General features: G+C 38.1%; 1 protein-coding gene across 1 annotated transcript in view; it reads right to left on the reverse strand.

The window, feature by feature from the left end:
• Positions 1-17,290, reverse strand: part of ctnna2 (catenin (cadherin-associated protein), alpha 2) — a 327,549-nt gene that overhangs the window by 255,712 nt on the left and 54,547 nt on the right. Inside the window, exons 3-6 of the mRNA XM_053331022.1 lie at positions 14,314-14,509; positions 10,594-10,760; positions 9,083-9,202; positions 7,533-7,799 (exon numbers count right to left, since the gene is read on the reverse strand). Coding sequence (XP_053186997.1) covers positions 7,533-7,799; positions 9,083-9,202; positions 10,594-10,760; positions 14,314-14,509 — 750 coding nt within the window. The remainder of the gene's footprint in view (positions 1-7,532; positions 7,800-9,082; positions 9,203-10,593; positions 10,761-14,313; positions 14,510-17,290) is intronic.

Below are 17,290 nucleotides of genomic sequence, written 5' to 3' on the forward strand. Positions count from 1 at the left end.
ATGTGTGAATGAAATGAGTGTCTGTGTGTGCCAATGCTCGTGCGTGTGTGTGTGTGTGTCTCTCTCTCTATGTGTATGTGTGTACAGTCCATGGGCAGCAACTGAGAACCAGTCACAGTGCTGTAGGTGAATGGAATGCAATAGGAAGGGGATAACACAGGACTACTGACTACATTGTCTTCTTTTGCATAAGGCTGTGTCTGGTGGCAACACTGAATTATTTTTTGACAAAGCTCAAAGGACTCACATACATAAAAACATCTCAGCAACAGAAGATAGCTTCTAATTAATGCCACAAAACCATTAAGGTGACGCAGGCTCTTGCTCTGAGCAGAACATGAGCCAGACTGAAAATCTCTGTTTCTAAGGACTTGCAGGAAAAAAGGATAAAAATGGAAAAGATAGAGAGGGAGGGTGGGGACTAAGAGAGGGAAGGGACAGACAAGGGATGAAAGTAATTAAACACTGCCCTCTACTGGTCATGGTGTGAACATACTGTATGATTGTATTCTGAGGATAATGTGTTTGAACAGCTGCACCTTTGACCACCTGTTTGCATTGATCCATCTAAAGCAGATGTGACACACAAAAGACACAGCACTGGCCCAAACCTGACATGATAATGAGAAAAAACGTCCAAATCCAAACAATGCAATAGTATATCCCTGCTCAGAAAGAGGCTAATTTAATTTGCTGGTAGAGAGAGAAGGAGCGCTGAGGACTAGGCAATCATTTTGATGTAATCACAATTATGTTAAAAAAAAAACACCATCCCGATTTTTCCCCACTCCTCTTTGCTCATCTAATCGAAGGCAGCAGCTGCAGAGGAATAAAAGGCATACCTTATATAACTCATACTTGAGCTGCCAGTGTTTCCTAGCTCAGTTACATTACCTGAGTCATAGTTTATCTTGTATTTCTTCATACTCAAAAAGGTCTCTGTGAGAACTACTTACTTTGTTGCTGTTCACACGCTGAAGCCTTTGTGTGACACTTCAAATAAGTGTGAGAGAGCAGGAGAGACCAACAGTGTCAAAATTTTAAAAGGCTGTATCAGGTGTTTCCTGCTTTGACTGTACAAAGATAAGGATGTTCAAAGCAGGAGGAAGAAAGGGAGACAAAGAGAGACATTTTTGCATATTTAAATGTGCACAGCAGTTATGAGGTGACGGGAGGGGAGGGGGGGTGGTGTATCTGTTTCATGCAGCATTTAAATGCACACAGATACTGACCAGTCCCTAGAAACACGTACAAAAATGGTAAAAACAGCTTACAAAAAGGTAGATAAACTACCTACAGGATAAAAACTAATTGCATTCTGCAATTAATTCATAATTCCACTGCGCTTGCATATTTTTGAGTTCTTTATATCTAATAGACTTGCTACACTGTGTATATGTGCTGTGACCTAAAAATCTATGCCTGTGTGTGCTACAGTGTGTCTTCACCCACATACCCGTAGGGCCTTGACTCCATCTGTCCTACTCACACTATGCTCAGATCCTCAAATAAAGACTTTCATTCCAACATGACAGGACTTTTCCTGCATGGCCAATTTAAAGGTAGCCGTCCCCAAATTCTGTGCTGCCTTTAGCAAAACCTTGCAATGATAAATCCATTTAAACCGTGTTGTGTTAAAGGCCCTGAAAACATATTTTCTCAATCAGCTTCATGGGGATCCTACCCAGAACACACAATTTTCTATCAAAGATTATTTCACACGAGATATTTCATATATTCCTTTTTTTCTCCATGTGCTCTTGTTACTTCTTTCTGATCTGAAGTCGGGAGGGCTCAGTTGAAAAAAGGTGATGTCACATATTGTACTTCTGAGGATCAAGCAGGATTTTGCAACATGTGAATCAAAATGGCAGTTATTGGTTTGCTTTTGATGCCAGCGCTGTCAATCAAACCTGATCAAACCACATCAACACCATCCTGATGAAATTGATTATTTTGGATTTGGAGTATTTGTCACATATATTTAAAAGAAATCCCTGATATTTGAAACCAGGTATTTACAGGGTTTAAATTGATCACTGCAAGCTGTTCTTGCTACAGCTGATTGAGTCGTGGGTGGTGCTCAGGCACTGGACAATGGATCAGGATGACACATTAACAAATTATCACTGGCAATCATGGTGTGATTCACGTTAATAACAAAAAGAGGCAAGTTTGTGCAAAAAGAGTGTACTATCAGTACTTCAACAGTCAACATACTAGTGTGTACTAAAACAACAAAACCCCTATATTTAACAATATCTCTATGTTTGCATATATCTCTATACCCAGTTATTTCCCCACTGGGTTGTATTTTGTAACAAATGGCTTGGGTGGTAAAATGTCCTATGTAATAATTATTGCTTAAAGGCCTTGTTTAAGTGTCACTGCCATTATCTTTGTCATATTATAGGTATAGGTAGTATAATGCTTTCTGTAGGTATTGTTTCAAGATAGGGTAACACATATGCTCACAAAAATATATTTATTTATTTATTTCCTACTTAAGAAAAAGTAAATTAAGATTCAGTAGGATAGAGTTGAGGTAGCCCTCATGAAAAACCAAGAATCTTGACTTTCAGTCATTGAATCTTGACTTACTATCATTTTCAACGACAGCACTAATCCTAACCCAAGCCCATTAGCCTGCCTACTATTTTAATGATTTGGGGTTTTTTCAAAACATAACAGCTACATTTTTTATAGTAAGAATTTCCTATCATGTTCAAAGCCTTCTGAAAATAAAAGCCTTCTATTGTATTTGATGAGGATCTTTTAAAGGTAAAAGGTTGAGGAGGCCTCAGGACGCCTTTTTGTTATATGCCAAACAACACTGCAACTGATGCTGACCTCTCTTTTCTCTCTGAATAATCTTGTACCTCAGTGTCCTATGTTGACTCATTCAAAACTAATTCTGTGTGTCATTTTAAAAAAGTATGGATGAGGTCATTCCCTCTTCCTTGCCTTATTCATAAGCTGCCCTTTCACTCCAGCTAAAGAACTGCATCTGTGCCCAGCATTTAAACCTCTTGTCTAACCTTTGTGTCACTGACAGTACATGTTCAAGAGCGGATGAGGCAACGTGTTCAACATCTTGCCGTTTTCACTTAAGTGGCCTATGTTCCAGAATCAACCTCAAGAAACACACAGAGTCTGCATTATGTTTTTTTCCTCTAATTAAAGAATCAAAATGGCAGCATTTTCTCACTAATTTGTCAGTGTTGTTGTGCTGCTTTTACAGATGATTGCACATTCTCAGCATAGTTAGAGGAGATGAAAGGTACTCTGTGTACTCCAGTCTACCAAAAAAGGAATACTTGTTTACTGTGTGAATAAGATGACTGATTCCTAAGTAAGTGACAGACTGATATAAATTCAACATCAGAAAAAAAGTGTGCTTCTTTAGTCACACGGCAATGCAGCTGAGTGACTAAATGCTCTGTAATATCTGAGTGAAAGAGGTTGGTGACAGAATCGAGAACAAAAGAGGAGTCAAAACAAATACTAAGGGCTAAATGATAACATCTGTTTGGCAGAGACAACAAGTTGTACATCCACTTATATCCAGTGCAATCATTGCAGCCTTTTGGCTGAAATTAAACAAACAAAAAACGGAAAAGTGCAACAAATAATTTATCTCTCTTTTTTTTTTCTGGCCAGGCTGTGTCTAACTGCGTCACTGCAGTAGTCAGGTCTGTCATCCACGTATTCAACCATTGCAGAAGACTAAAGGATGAAAACAGATCAAAGCTAACTTAAGACAGGGAGCAGTACCCTACAACAGATAAAGGCAATCATCCAACTCTGTAGCATCCGGAGGAACTCCATAACTGAAAACAAAGCCAGCGGGCTTGTGAGTGCTCATGGATATGTGTAGAAGGAAAGAGAAACAGAGAAAAGAGAGAGGCTTCAAAAATATTTGGGAAAAAATGTATACAGCTGCCTGTGTTGCGTCATTGTATTACAATGGCATAGTTACTCCATATTAGAGCACTATTGGGTGTATGTGAATGAAAATGTGATGCCAGAAACAACCACATATAGAGATACACGTGCACACACACACAAAATCCTGCTAGTGCCATGCATCACTGCTTACTGTAGTACATCAGGTCATTACTATTCTGAGGGGATCTGACCGTGGTCTGTGTCTGTGGTAAGATAGGAATTAAACATGCACCAGCTTCAGGCAAGCACAGAGGGCCAAGCAAAGGGCAATTTGTCTCATTTAACTGTCTGTCTGCCTGTCTGCCAAATTGAATCAAATTATGCAGGTCTTTCGCTTTTCTGAAAGCCATGCTGTTTTACATAAAAACAGTCGATGTGATTACTATAGGCCGTGGCCTCTTACAAAAAAACAGGACAGTAGGTTCAGAAGAAAATAGAATTTAGTTATTCTTCCCCTTAGCTCTAGATAGCGTTTAGTTATTGCTCTAATATGAGTCCATGTTTTCCTAGGGGTACAACATTTCTCCTCCTGGTCAAATAAACTCGACTTGCAATTTCTAAACATGACCACAAGGGGTCACTCACATAGCCTAACTTGTAACACCAAGAACACTCCAACATTTTAATAAATTCCCTTCATCTTACACTGAACAAACAAGGCAAAAAAACTTATTAATGCACACTGCACAAAAGAAGACAGGGAAGAATAATCCCATGCCCCCAAAAATCTGTATAGTCTATATAACATGTCAGACTGTGTACGTTGATGTTATTATAGCAAAAACTGAACTATACAGCTAATGTTGAAAAAATATGTATAAAATGTGAGTATAAAGAATTCCTCTGATCCACACCAATATACATGTATATATAATGTCTTATATAAAAGCATTACACTCATGCTTTTATATAAGACAGTATACATTACATATTAACTGAAGTGACCATGACATCCACAGCGGTTAATAGACTGCAGAATAAATGGCATTAATGTGTAAAATACACACTTAATTTTACATAATTTATTCAATGAGCTTTACATAAAATGAGTACAGGCAATATTCAGTTAAAACAACTGGAAATTGTGGTTTATATATAATGAATGGACGGGTAAATGACTATATTCTTAAAATAATCAGTATACAGATTATGTGATAATCAGTATCTCAACAAATATGCCTTTACTCTTCTTAAGGCCACATAAGAAATTAAATAAACTCCTCTTTCATTTACAATTACAAACACTATTAGAAAAATCACTCTATCTATCAAGTCTATAACTGTTACAGTGCTGAGTAAGGTACTATACAGCTGTAAGTAGACTGGGGTTTATAACAAATAGCCAGTCAGTTTTGTTGACAGAATCAGATTAGATGAACAGGAAAATATACAATAATTGATCCCTGTGAGTAAATTAGGAGGTTGCAGTGTGTTGAAAAAGTAAAAAGTAAAAAGTGAGGCTGCTTCTGCTGCTGAGGCTAGATGGGTGAGGATTTAGAACACAAAATGATGTATATGGGTCAGCTAAATGTCTAAAATCTAAATGCATGTTACATCTTGGCCTTATTAGTCATGATGCAAGCACAAGAGTAAATTATGCATTACAAAATCTGACACATAAATCCAAAGTTAGCCGAACAGAGTGGTTCTCATAACAGCTCTTTAAGGCCTTGTGAACTACTGGTCTTCTGCTCTGCCAGCTTTTTAATTGCATTCACATGTTTCAATGAGGATGGATGTAATAAAAAAGGGATCAGTATCCTCAATGGCCTGACATGCAGACATGATCATCTGAACAGCAAAAATCTATGAGTGTTGTACATGCCAAGAGGTCACTGTCAACAGATAACCACTAGATGGCAGCAGAGAGTTATGGTAACAAAAAGTCAGTTTGTTATCTCACTTTGTTCAGTTTGTTATGTCACTAATTTACAGGATTTAAATGTTATTCAACATTGTACTGATGATGAAGCACTTGAAATTATTGTGACTGCTGCATTATGGTACAGACTTGTCAAAATAGCACGACAAGGAATAGGAATGTTTTATACGACAGAGATATGCATATGCATAACTTATCGGTACATATGTTATTTCAAAGCTGTACTGTTCTCACTAGTATGTAAAAGGACACAATGCTGTAATGCATTCATGCAGCACATGCGCCACTTATGAAACAGTCATGTGTGAAAAAAACACACAATTAAGATTTCGGTACACCCTGGTTGTGGTGGTACTGTAATGTGCTTGTAAAATTGGGACTTTCAAGAGTCCAAATATACACTCTAAAACTGAATTATTGAGGGCTGATATATTAATAGTTTGGGGCAGGGAAAAGCTGACAGCCAGTTAATTGCAAATACCTAAACAGATAGATCTGGATGAAGGAACATCAAACCTCAAGTAATGGATATCTAAATAAATACAGAAATCTTGAACTGAAGGTCAAACTCAAAGTAATTAATACATAAATCTGGAACTGAAAATCGAACTAACCGTAAAAAATCTAGTATATAAAATAACTCTAATAACTAAGTGTATGGAAGCTATTTACATTTTTTTTGCCATTTTTCTTCCCTCATAGCCAGTAATTCCAGTTGAGAAGCCTCATATTATAATGGAGGAAACAGAGCTTGTCTGCATGCTCTCCAGAATGGTGGCTCCTCTACTTATAATTTATGCAGTATTGATGTTTGTGGATTTGTTGTACAGCTTCCACCACCAGGTTGTGCCTTTGAGTAAGGTGAGATAGAGTTCTAAAGTAGAAGCACAAGAGAAACTTCCTCTCTTTTACGTTGCAGTAGTTAGAACAAAGCTAGTGGGTCTGCTGGCAGACTGTAAGCAACATGTACTGCTTTGTTAAGGCTGTAAAGTGCACAAATAAAGAAACTACAAACTACAGGATTGGCCTGAGTCTCTAGCTGCAACATATTTTGGCCATTTTAAGTCAAATTCTAATGACCATGCTTGCTGGGAAAACAGACAGCATGCTATTCAACAGAGCAACAGCAGATGTAAACCCCCACATGACCAGTGGAAGCTGTGTAGCCATCAGCCACTATCAGAGCCAAGTTATGCTGATATCAATAGTTTGTAAAACATACTATTGCTGCACCTCAACTTTTAATACACTCAGTTGCTCAGTTTTCAGGTACACCTAGATAAAACTATTGAAGGCTAATGCTGCAGGCCTGCAATAAATTTCCCATCATCAAAGTTATAATATAGTGTTTTTGTTAAATTTGTTTTAAAGAGGCGTTGATTCAACTTTATGCTCATTCTTATAGTACTGTTGACTTGTATTCAGTTATGTACTGAGGTGTTTTCCACTCATTGATATATATGACATTACAGATCAGGAACAACTGTCAGTATGAACAAGTATAACATGACAGAACTAAGAACTATAGCCTCCAAAATAAAAATACCACCAATAAAAAACTGTTTCAACAAATGCTGATCAAAATACCTTCTTAAGGTGGATGATATTTTGGCAGGGCTATTGTATTGGACAGCATTAGTTTTGGTATGTAAGCAATGTTGTGCATAGTGCGTATTTGAAAGAGGAACAATGGGTGACTCACATCAAATTCATTGAGGGCAGCAGCCAGTTCTCCAATGCCAGCATGACCATGCTTCTCATCAGTGGGCGAGGTGGCCTGAGCAGCGCTGGAAATGCCACCGATGGCCTCCTGCACCTGCTTGAACACGTAGTCTCGGTTAGCACGTGTCGCTGCCACATCTGGGTGACGCAGGAAGGCCTGTGAGGCTGTGTACAGCATGGTGGCATTTTTCTTCAGAGCCCCGCGTGCAGCCGCCATTTCATCTCGACACTGAGGGTCTTTCAGTTCCTGTAAAGTGACAAAGGGTTCTCGAGTGAGCACTCATTAGTAATTGTAATCCCTTGTACAGAAAAAGCAGTGCATACCTAAGAATTAAGAAACTACTGAAATATATGCAAAGGCAATACTGTGTATTTCTCACAATGTTGGAGTATTGCTTTAAGAGCATATATTTCAGACAGATGTGGAGTATTCTGATGATCATTAGTGCAACAGTGAACAAACTGATCCCAGTTCAAGAGGTTTCTGGAAAACATAAGTTCATGTCCCCTCTGCTCAGCTACAATTGTTCCAAGCACACAACAGTAGGCCAGTGTCAGCATATCAGCAACCCTGGAGCTGAACAGGATTCAGTGTTTTACTCTGGGACAGTTCAGCAGGGTGGAAGCTTGCCAAGATAACAATTGTAGAAGTCCTCCAAAATCATTTATTCATACTCAGGGGGCATATTAGAAAAAAAAAAAATATTCAAAAACTTTCATGCCTCATCCTCTTGGGTCAAATGAGCACTTTTGCCGATTTATTATTTTAAAGTCTTTTCAAGTGCCACTGAAAAACAGGAATTTCTAGCATGCACTACTTTTTCTGTAACTAAAACAAAAACAAGGAATTCCCATTTGCCAGTGAATGTGTTGGAATTATCAATGCCATGCTTATTGGATCCAACAACTATCTGAGTATTTTCCATTTTCTAGTAAAATAATTGTTTATTGTTTTGCCTTCTTTAATAACTATCTCATAACTGTCGATCATGGCAGTGTGCATGTGTCTCGATGAAAGCAAGCCTCAAAGAGACAATGCCCTTAATAAACAGCAGCGGCTCCGTACTAACCCCCTCCCCACCCCGTACAGACACAGACAAACATAGCAGAGAGCCTCGCACAGCAGAGCTGCTAGCTCAGCTACAACAAAGGTACCACACCGAAACTTTAACAAAGAGCTGTGAATGTGTTTCTAGTGACTGTCAAAGCTGCAGTGGACTCTATTTCCAGCACTGACACGGAGAGGCTGACAGCAGCTGCTCATGGCTAGGTTATTTTGCTTGCATTTTTTCATTTGTCATCTATAATTGCTATTCTTCTGACTGTCATCAATCTATTCAGCATCTCCATAAGGAAGCACAGCATAGTGGAGCTCTGGTTGTGGTAAGTCAAAGTAGCTGAAGCAATTCTGAGTCGTCCCACATTCCAAAAAAGATGTATCAATACTTTGCGCCAGTGTATTGATATCGTATTGCAAGTAGAAATATTGTGATATGTTGCAATATTGATTTTTTTGTCCCATCCAGTTACCTGCTGTCTCCGGGCTGCCACATAATTCAGCTTCACCATCTCCTTCCCAAACTCCTTGAAGCGGTTGGCCAGGTCCTGTTCATTGGTCGCATTCTTTACTCCCTCCAGGGACTCCTCCACCTGTCACACACACACACACACACACACATACTCAGAAATACATACTGGATATGCCAAAAACTCAGTTGCGCTTTTTGATGTGCTTGAAAAATAGCCTTGAGCTATATATTTTAATGAAATAATAAACCTAAAGCCATAAATGTTACAACATACTCTGAAGTTTAAAAAAAGACAAGAGGAGGAAGAAGAAACAACTTGTATTTGGTTGAATGAATACAGATGATATTCTACCACTATATAATAGCAACCAGGTTTTAAAAGAAAAACAATAACCATTAAGTTGTGCAGTTTTAATGGGTCTCATTACAGCAATCTCATCAATATTGAGGGTACAATTTGATTCTAAACTCCTTTCTATCCCTAATGAAAGTGTTACACAAGATGTAATGGAAAAGAGAGAAGAGAGAGAAATAACTTTTAAGTGGCCTTTGATGGCAGGGCTTATACTGGCTTGAGTTAAGCTCCTCTGTGGGCCTAAAGAACGAAAGCTAGAAAAAAAGGACTCTGAGTAAAGTGAGCAGGGGAAAAAGTGAGTGAATACTTAGCATAAATGGAATATAATACTACTAATAAGCATGTTTTAATTAGTGTATAATCATTTGAAAATAAAAATCATTGTATTTACATTTGCTTTGAATAGACCCTTTACATCTACATAGGGAGCAGGTCGTCCCCCCCATTTTGCACCACCATGTGTTAGCCCAGAATAGACAAACCAAACAGTGGCTCTAGAGAAGGCCTTTTGAGATTTTTGCGACCACCGTAAATTTCTATAGAGCGCCGGGGGTCAGAAGTTTGAAATCTGCAACCTCACTGCTAGATGGCACTGAATCCGACACACTGGTCCTTTAACTTCTCTTTCCACACTGTAAGCCACTTTCAAAATTTAGGACTAAGAAACCTAAGTTCCTCAAATGACTCTTCAATGAGTAAAAGTAATGGGTAGAATGTGCACCTTGTCACAGCACACAATGGTACCATGACACAGTAGAGTATATGTTCCCAGGATGCTCCTCCATGTCTCATTTATATACTAATGTGAACAGAGGTTGTGAAAAAAAGCATGCATTGCAGCTGTGGACTACTCGACACCAGGAAGTCCTGTGCTGAAGAAATCAACATCTGACCACATCTTTAAAGTATACTGCGTATGAAAGTCTAATGTAACACATGAATGTGTCACTGCACAAAAACATCAAGACATGTGGGGAGTCTGTAATTTAAAGACAAGTTAGATATACTAACATATGTATTAAAGTAGTGAGGATCCAGTTGACGATTCTGACGGTAACTAACTCAAAATAAATCAATTATCAAAACCTGTGACCTCATAACTCTCTAATATCAATCAAAACCACATTGTTTTAAAATAAGGTTATGATCATGCTTACAATTTTAAGGTGGGCCAGCAGCCTCATGACATCAGCCATGTCAGCAAGGATGAGCAGGCGGGTGACAGCAGAGAGCAGGGCACGGGCGGCCCTCACCATGGTGCCACGTTTCACGGAGGAGCACGGGTCATCAGCAAACTCTGAGGAGGCAATACGCATTGTCTCTCCTGCAAGAAGTGATGAAGAAAACAGTAAGTGGAAAAACTGACATGACAACATTTACCGCAGAGTACACAATTTATTATTATCCGTGTGTGGATGTGGATGTATTTTTATATCTACTTATATTATGTATCACCTCTAAAGTGAGCTAATCCTTTGGTACAAGTAAGTTGAGATGATGGCCCACAACTAACTTCCTTCATGCATTTCCGAGCTTATAGAACCATGTTTGTTTGGAAAGAGATGGTTCAGATCTTGGCTTCAAAGAAGTCCCAGTGTGTTCAAACCCACACAGTCACAAAGATTTAAAAGATCAGTGGGTTTGTAAACCTACATTAAGTGCTGCAAAGTAGCTTTGAGAAGTTATTACTTCCCAACTATTTCACCTTTGTTCAAGTAACAGTTTAATTCTGCAGTGTCTCTGAGCAAAGTTCATCTGCAACAGCTCCAACCCTTAAGACAAACTTCATAAACATGTTCTAATTGAAAACAGCTTTGACAATTCATTGTTTATTTGCAAGTACAAATTAAATGTTGATGCTCATATTCCAAAAATATTGATGAGGAAATAAGCTAATGGAAGTAGGTTGATGAAAAATGCTTTCCACTGGGTCAGCAGTCAGCAGATGTTAATAGTATGAAGCCCTAAAACCTGCAAAATCGTAATGATGTATAGGACGTTTTTTTCTATTTGCCTTTGTCATCAATACAACAGTCAGCAGACAGACCGACTGAGCATTAATGCCCTCGACACAGTCATGCTAGCATAGCTAAAACAGACACATAAACAAACACACACACACACACACACACACAAACACACAAACACACACACCCACAAACACAGTCTATTGCTTGTGTGATGCCATTACTCTGTCTGGCCCAATGATTAGTGAAGTGTGACAGTACAAATGGCGTGATTACTGAACCTCTCTGTGGTCTGCAATCAGCATGTATAATTTAATCATGACAAGGTGTGACATGATGAGGTCACAGTGACAAAGGTTTGATGCGTTGATGACAGATTTAAGCATGTTCTACAATGCACTATGACCTTGGCAGAAACACCACTAGCTACTCCTAAGAGGTTTCTTAAGCAAAATACAGTCAACATAGCATATTTCTGTATTCATAATTCTAATGTTATTAATGTAAAACTGTTTTCCCAGATGACCTGACACATAATTATATCCAACTCAGCTAAAAAAAAAAGAATTATAAAGAGACAATGAACAGAGTGCCCCATCAGCAGCCCACTTCTGTGTTGAAGAGCTTTAGAGCATCTGTTCATCACGGTAATGTAAGGTTAGGAGATGTGGAGTGTTAACTTTCATCGCCTATTCTATTGTTGGTCTTTACTCAAATAAAAGGTTTTTGTTTTGTTTTGTTTTGTTTTTCCTGAGAAAGACAAGGACTGAGTTTGATTTGTTTCCTTTGTTACAAGGTCAGAGCTTCAGCATCAAAAGAATGAGAAAGGTTAGTTTAATTATTAATGAGCACAAACACACATGCAAAAATGTGCCATACTAAGTTCAAAACAGACCCTGAAGAGATAGAAGAAGTTGTTTCACAGAGTTTGTTAGTTTTCCTCTGGTATTGACTCACAAGCCTAACAAGTATAAAGATTGAACTTATCATTTCTGATGTCAGCTGTGGATATGACCTGTATAGCAACAGTCTATTTCACGCCTCAAAAGAGCTACGTGTGAACACAGTCAAGTCAGTGTTCAACAGCACCAGTGACCAAGTGGAGCTGACAGTGCAGGAAGAGGAATACGGGTACAACACAATGCTGAGCTCCATTTGCTCTTTCTGCTGATGTAGTTAATTGAACAGGGAATCGAATTCCATTCTGGGGACAAACATTTGAATCATATAAAGCCTCATTGACTTGCACTCAGCACAGAAAAGGAACTTTGGTGCACTACAAACAACTGTGCCACTGCCTTGTCTGAGCGAGATATTGAGCACAATTTGTTGAAGAGTTTCGTCCATGCTGAAGTTTCAATATTAACAGAGGTCTGAAATGTCTACATATTTGCTAATGAGAATGGGTATCTATACTGTATAAAAATTCTGCAAGGTTCTCCTCCATCACAGACAGTCGAAGCTTTAACGATGCATAACTTTAGGGTAAACAACTCCAGAATCAGGCTCATTACATTCCTGAGGCAGCATGTGCCAAGTAAAACCCAAAACTAATGGATAATAATGATAATCTTATGTTTAATGAATTTTCTTTCACATTCTGTATCTGTCTAAAGTTGTTTAGACATTTGACTTGCACTGATATTCAGAGCATTTGTACTTTTCCCAAATATACAATATTTAAATCAATTAAAAAGCACCCATGCAAGTCATTTCATGTGAACAAAAAAAAACATGCGGATAACTGTAAAATCAGCAAATACAATAGATAAGAAACTATACTGAAGCTGCACGATACCTTGGCATAAGGCCTTAATTGGCATACATTTGTTATTATTTGTGAAATGTGCATGATTTTGATGAGTCCATGATTCCATTTTAGTCTAGTATTGTTCCTGTTGAATTACTGTACCTGCCTCAAAACTATGAACCCCCTCACTTCTGTGTTGTACTGTGATCGAGTAAAACACAGTCACAAAGCTTCAAAAGTTACCATAAAACCTCTGAAGCATTCATTTGATGGACTATTTTAATTAATTCCATTACACTGTACATATGCCCATGGTATTGTGTCCAATCAATTTACCTATGTACACTAGTGATTCTCAAAGTGGGATCTGGGGACCCCCAGGCATCCAGGAGGTGTTTCCAGGAAAATCACTGATATTGATTGTAATGCCATCCATGGGTAACACAATGACAGAATGTGTGGCTATTTTGGTGATGGGTTTCATACAGTTTCTGTAATGAAACATTTAAAAGCAAAATCCTTAAATGGGACATCCTTGGGCAAAAACAAATATTTAAATGGGGGTTAAGTGGTCTAATTTGTGTCAGTTTAGGGGTCCTTGAATGAAAAACTTTGAGAAGCACTGGCTTGCAGTCATGCCCTCAATGTGTGAATGTTGTAAGCTTGATAACGAGGTATCCCATGTTTGCAGATGTGGTCTGTTTTATGTTTTTTAAAACATAGTCTGTGACTCATTAAGGGTTATTTTAATGTAGTCTATTTAAGTTAAGAAAAATGCTTCAAGCAGAATTGGAGTCTCTCATTGGAGGTTTTTTTTTTGTACACTTAAAATAAACAAATATTCAAATGTGTCTCTTCCAAAGTCATATGGGGGGGACACAGATAAATCATAATCCCTTTCAGACATGGATGCATTAAAAGCTTCAAACAGCCTGACAACATGTGGGTAACCGTTAAGTAATGATGAATGATAAGACATTGTCCTGTGGAGGAGAGAAACAATAATAATAATGCTGGAGGCAAGAATGAATTACTAAATGTCTGTCTGGTGGGAAAAAACAGTCATGATATGGACAGTGATCTGGCCAATATCAAAGCAATATTATTCCAACGACTGTACTGTAAAAGCACAAGTGTTTGCTCCATTAAAACAAGCTCACCTTGCTTACGAACATCCTCCACAGCAGCAATGAGCTCTTCCTTGAGATCCTGGCTGTCTTTGGCAATCTGCTCACCCTTCTCCAGAAAGTTCTGAGTAGCCTGCTCAACAGACACTGCCAGGACATGGGCCTTCTTGGAGCGCCCCTTCTTCTTACTGGATGGCCCTTTGTTGCTGGTATTTACCAGGGTAGTCACCTGTGAACAAAAGGAGAGGCATACAGTTGGTTAAATTGGGACAAGTAACAGATTTAAGAACTGGTCACAGTGTCATTGTAGGTGTGGCAGTTTGGGAAGAGACTACCAGACTTCAAATGAAAAAAATGTTCAAGGTTTCAGTGCATAATTATGTTAATAAATGCAAAATATGAATAAAAAACAAAAACAGTTGGATGGAGGTAGTGCGTATGTAAACTGTAAAAGGGTAAATAAATGAAAGACTATTAAAAAAGAAATAAATAGGATAATCTTTATAATACTGATATACATTTTGACCATTTCTGAAAACATTTGCTTTCACAACATTTACATTCACATTTACATACTTGTATAATGGTGGGAGCACGTTTTCATGTTTTTTTTTACAGCACAGTGACACCTCTTTGGAGAAATACTATAAACTACAGCGTGACAAGATGACTAACATTAATGTCTTTATCCACCTTAGGGGCTTCCACAAATGTAATGAGGCAATCCATTCTAAATCATACTCCTACAGAAACATGCTAAATTACACATATTGTAACATCAATCAGTCACATTGACTTATGTTAGACGGGGCCCACTGAAAATATCCATCCCTTAGTTTAAGTGGGAGTGTTTTAAAGTACAGCCAGTCCATCAAGCTGTCCCTCACATCACTGGAAAAATGTAACTGAATTAAGCCTTGGGCAATCATTTCCTTGATATCAGCTTTTTTGGATAGGCTACACTGCACAGAATCAATAAGATGACGCGTTACTGAATCCTACAAAACAAGTTCTTTGTCTAATTGCACTAGTAAGAGTTCAGAACTATGTTTCGCAGAAAAAATGTAATAAGATACGTTCCATTAAGAAAGCTTGTGGAGGAGTTGAGAAGCCTTTGTGTGTTGGACTACAACTATTGATTTTTCCCTACAGTGGACAGTGAGTCAAGAAGATGACATACTGTACAAAGAAAGAGGCCATATTTAATGCAAACATAATGTGTAGGTTTATGTTATTGATGCAATTTTGAGGTCTAAGGGCCACAATGGAAAAGCATCCATTTCAGATGAGCTCTCTGCCTGAAAGAAGAACAGGCAACTTCACTAAAAGCTTTTAACTAATCAGCAATCACATTGTACACTCAATAACATGAACCAGGCCTCAGGGTTGAAACATATATCTGTGAAGCACTCCAAGAGAGTCAAGACTCACAATCACAAACTGTTTAGCTTTGTTGCTTCAACAGAAACATTAAAGGGGAAAAACTGGTTGTAAACTATCCATTAAAATTATATTGCGCAATTATAAATGTGTTAGCATCAAACCAAAATGATCACCTCTCCTGAAAGAGAAATCTTTCAAAGTAATTAAGAGAAAGCTATGCAATAAGCAATATATTAAGCTTTGTCTACAGGACAAGGTGACTGAGGAGCAAACGATCATCGCTGCCTGTATTGAAGAGGAGAATTCTTTCCATGCCTTATATGCTGGTGGCAACTTTTGCTGAATACAATATGTCTGTCCCAGGCTGGTGAGGTAGCACAGACAGAATTACTCATTACACACTCTGATCAGCTGTAGGAGTATCAGTTTGACAGCAGCTGGACTTGCACAATGTGGTGATATGATTAGCTTGTGGAATATATAAGCTTCCTCTGTGAAAAGCTGCTAAAAGCAAAGTTATGTCATTTCTTGGCTGCTTCTAGACAGGCATACACTTGAATGATGTATGTCCTCCTCCACGATGGACCCATGAATAGCAGTGCTATAGATATGTGACTCGGTTAACTCAGCACTTTGGTCAACTTTGGGTGTTTTAAAGTGCTTAACAAATAAAGTTGGATTGGAACCTTTTCAGTCATTTAAAAGTAATTCATGATTTAATAATCTCATACATAATCTGTATTCATAGCTACCGTGACCAAACTAACTTGATACATCTGTTTACCATCAATTTATCTGCTCAGCTTCACCTGACACAGCTGATAGAGTGCTCATTATAAAGTGCAATGATGTGTTTATAGAAATTTAAAACTTCGGAATCAACAACTCATCATTATATTTACACATGAAAGCACACACAAACCTGTGCATGCTAACTTCCTCCTCCTCATACATAAACATGCAAGCACTCATATGCTGGCTGCCCACATACTGGAATTACATTGTAGATCCAACACCACCAACGGACACACAAACAAACACAGACTGCCTATTATTATAAGTTCAACCTTATATACCAAACTATATACTGCTTATAATGCGTTTGTGTAGAAAGTAAATTGACAATTCCTTCTGCACAGAGCCTTTATCATTACCACCACCTGTTCCATATATCTGAATAACACTGACATTTTATTATGCTTAAACCTGATTATGAGATCTACTCATGACCAAGAGAAAATGTTACTATATCATATATCATATATCATATATAAGGACAACTCAAATGCAGGCGATTGGTCAATAGTTATACCATTGATCTCAATTAGTATGCTAGATACATCACTGTAATACAGTTATACACTATATACTGACTTGGCTATTGTAACTGACTTGTCTTATATGTTTTAAATGTGTTTCTTGATTTTAGGCTGCCAACTCACACCTGGCCAGGGACAACAGATGAAAACTGGCATTTGGGCTAACTGTGGCATATTTACAGGAATGTTTATTGATATAATTACATACTAATGTTTCACATTATATTAATTGTCGCAAGAAAAATTAATTTAAACAAAGGCAAAACTTAAAAAAGATTTGAGTGGAGCCTAACTTTTTATGTGGCCGC

This window comes from Scomber japonicus, chromosome 2 (genome assembly GCF_027409825.1).
Source record: "Scomber japonicus isolate fScoJap1 chromosome 2, fScoJap1.pri, whole genome shotgun sequence".
Classification (NCBI taxonomy): Eukaryota; Metazoa; Chordata; class Actinopteri; order Scombriformes; family Scombridae; genus Scomber; species Scomber japonicus.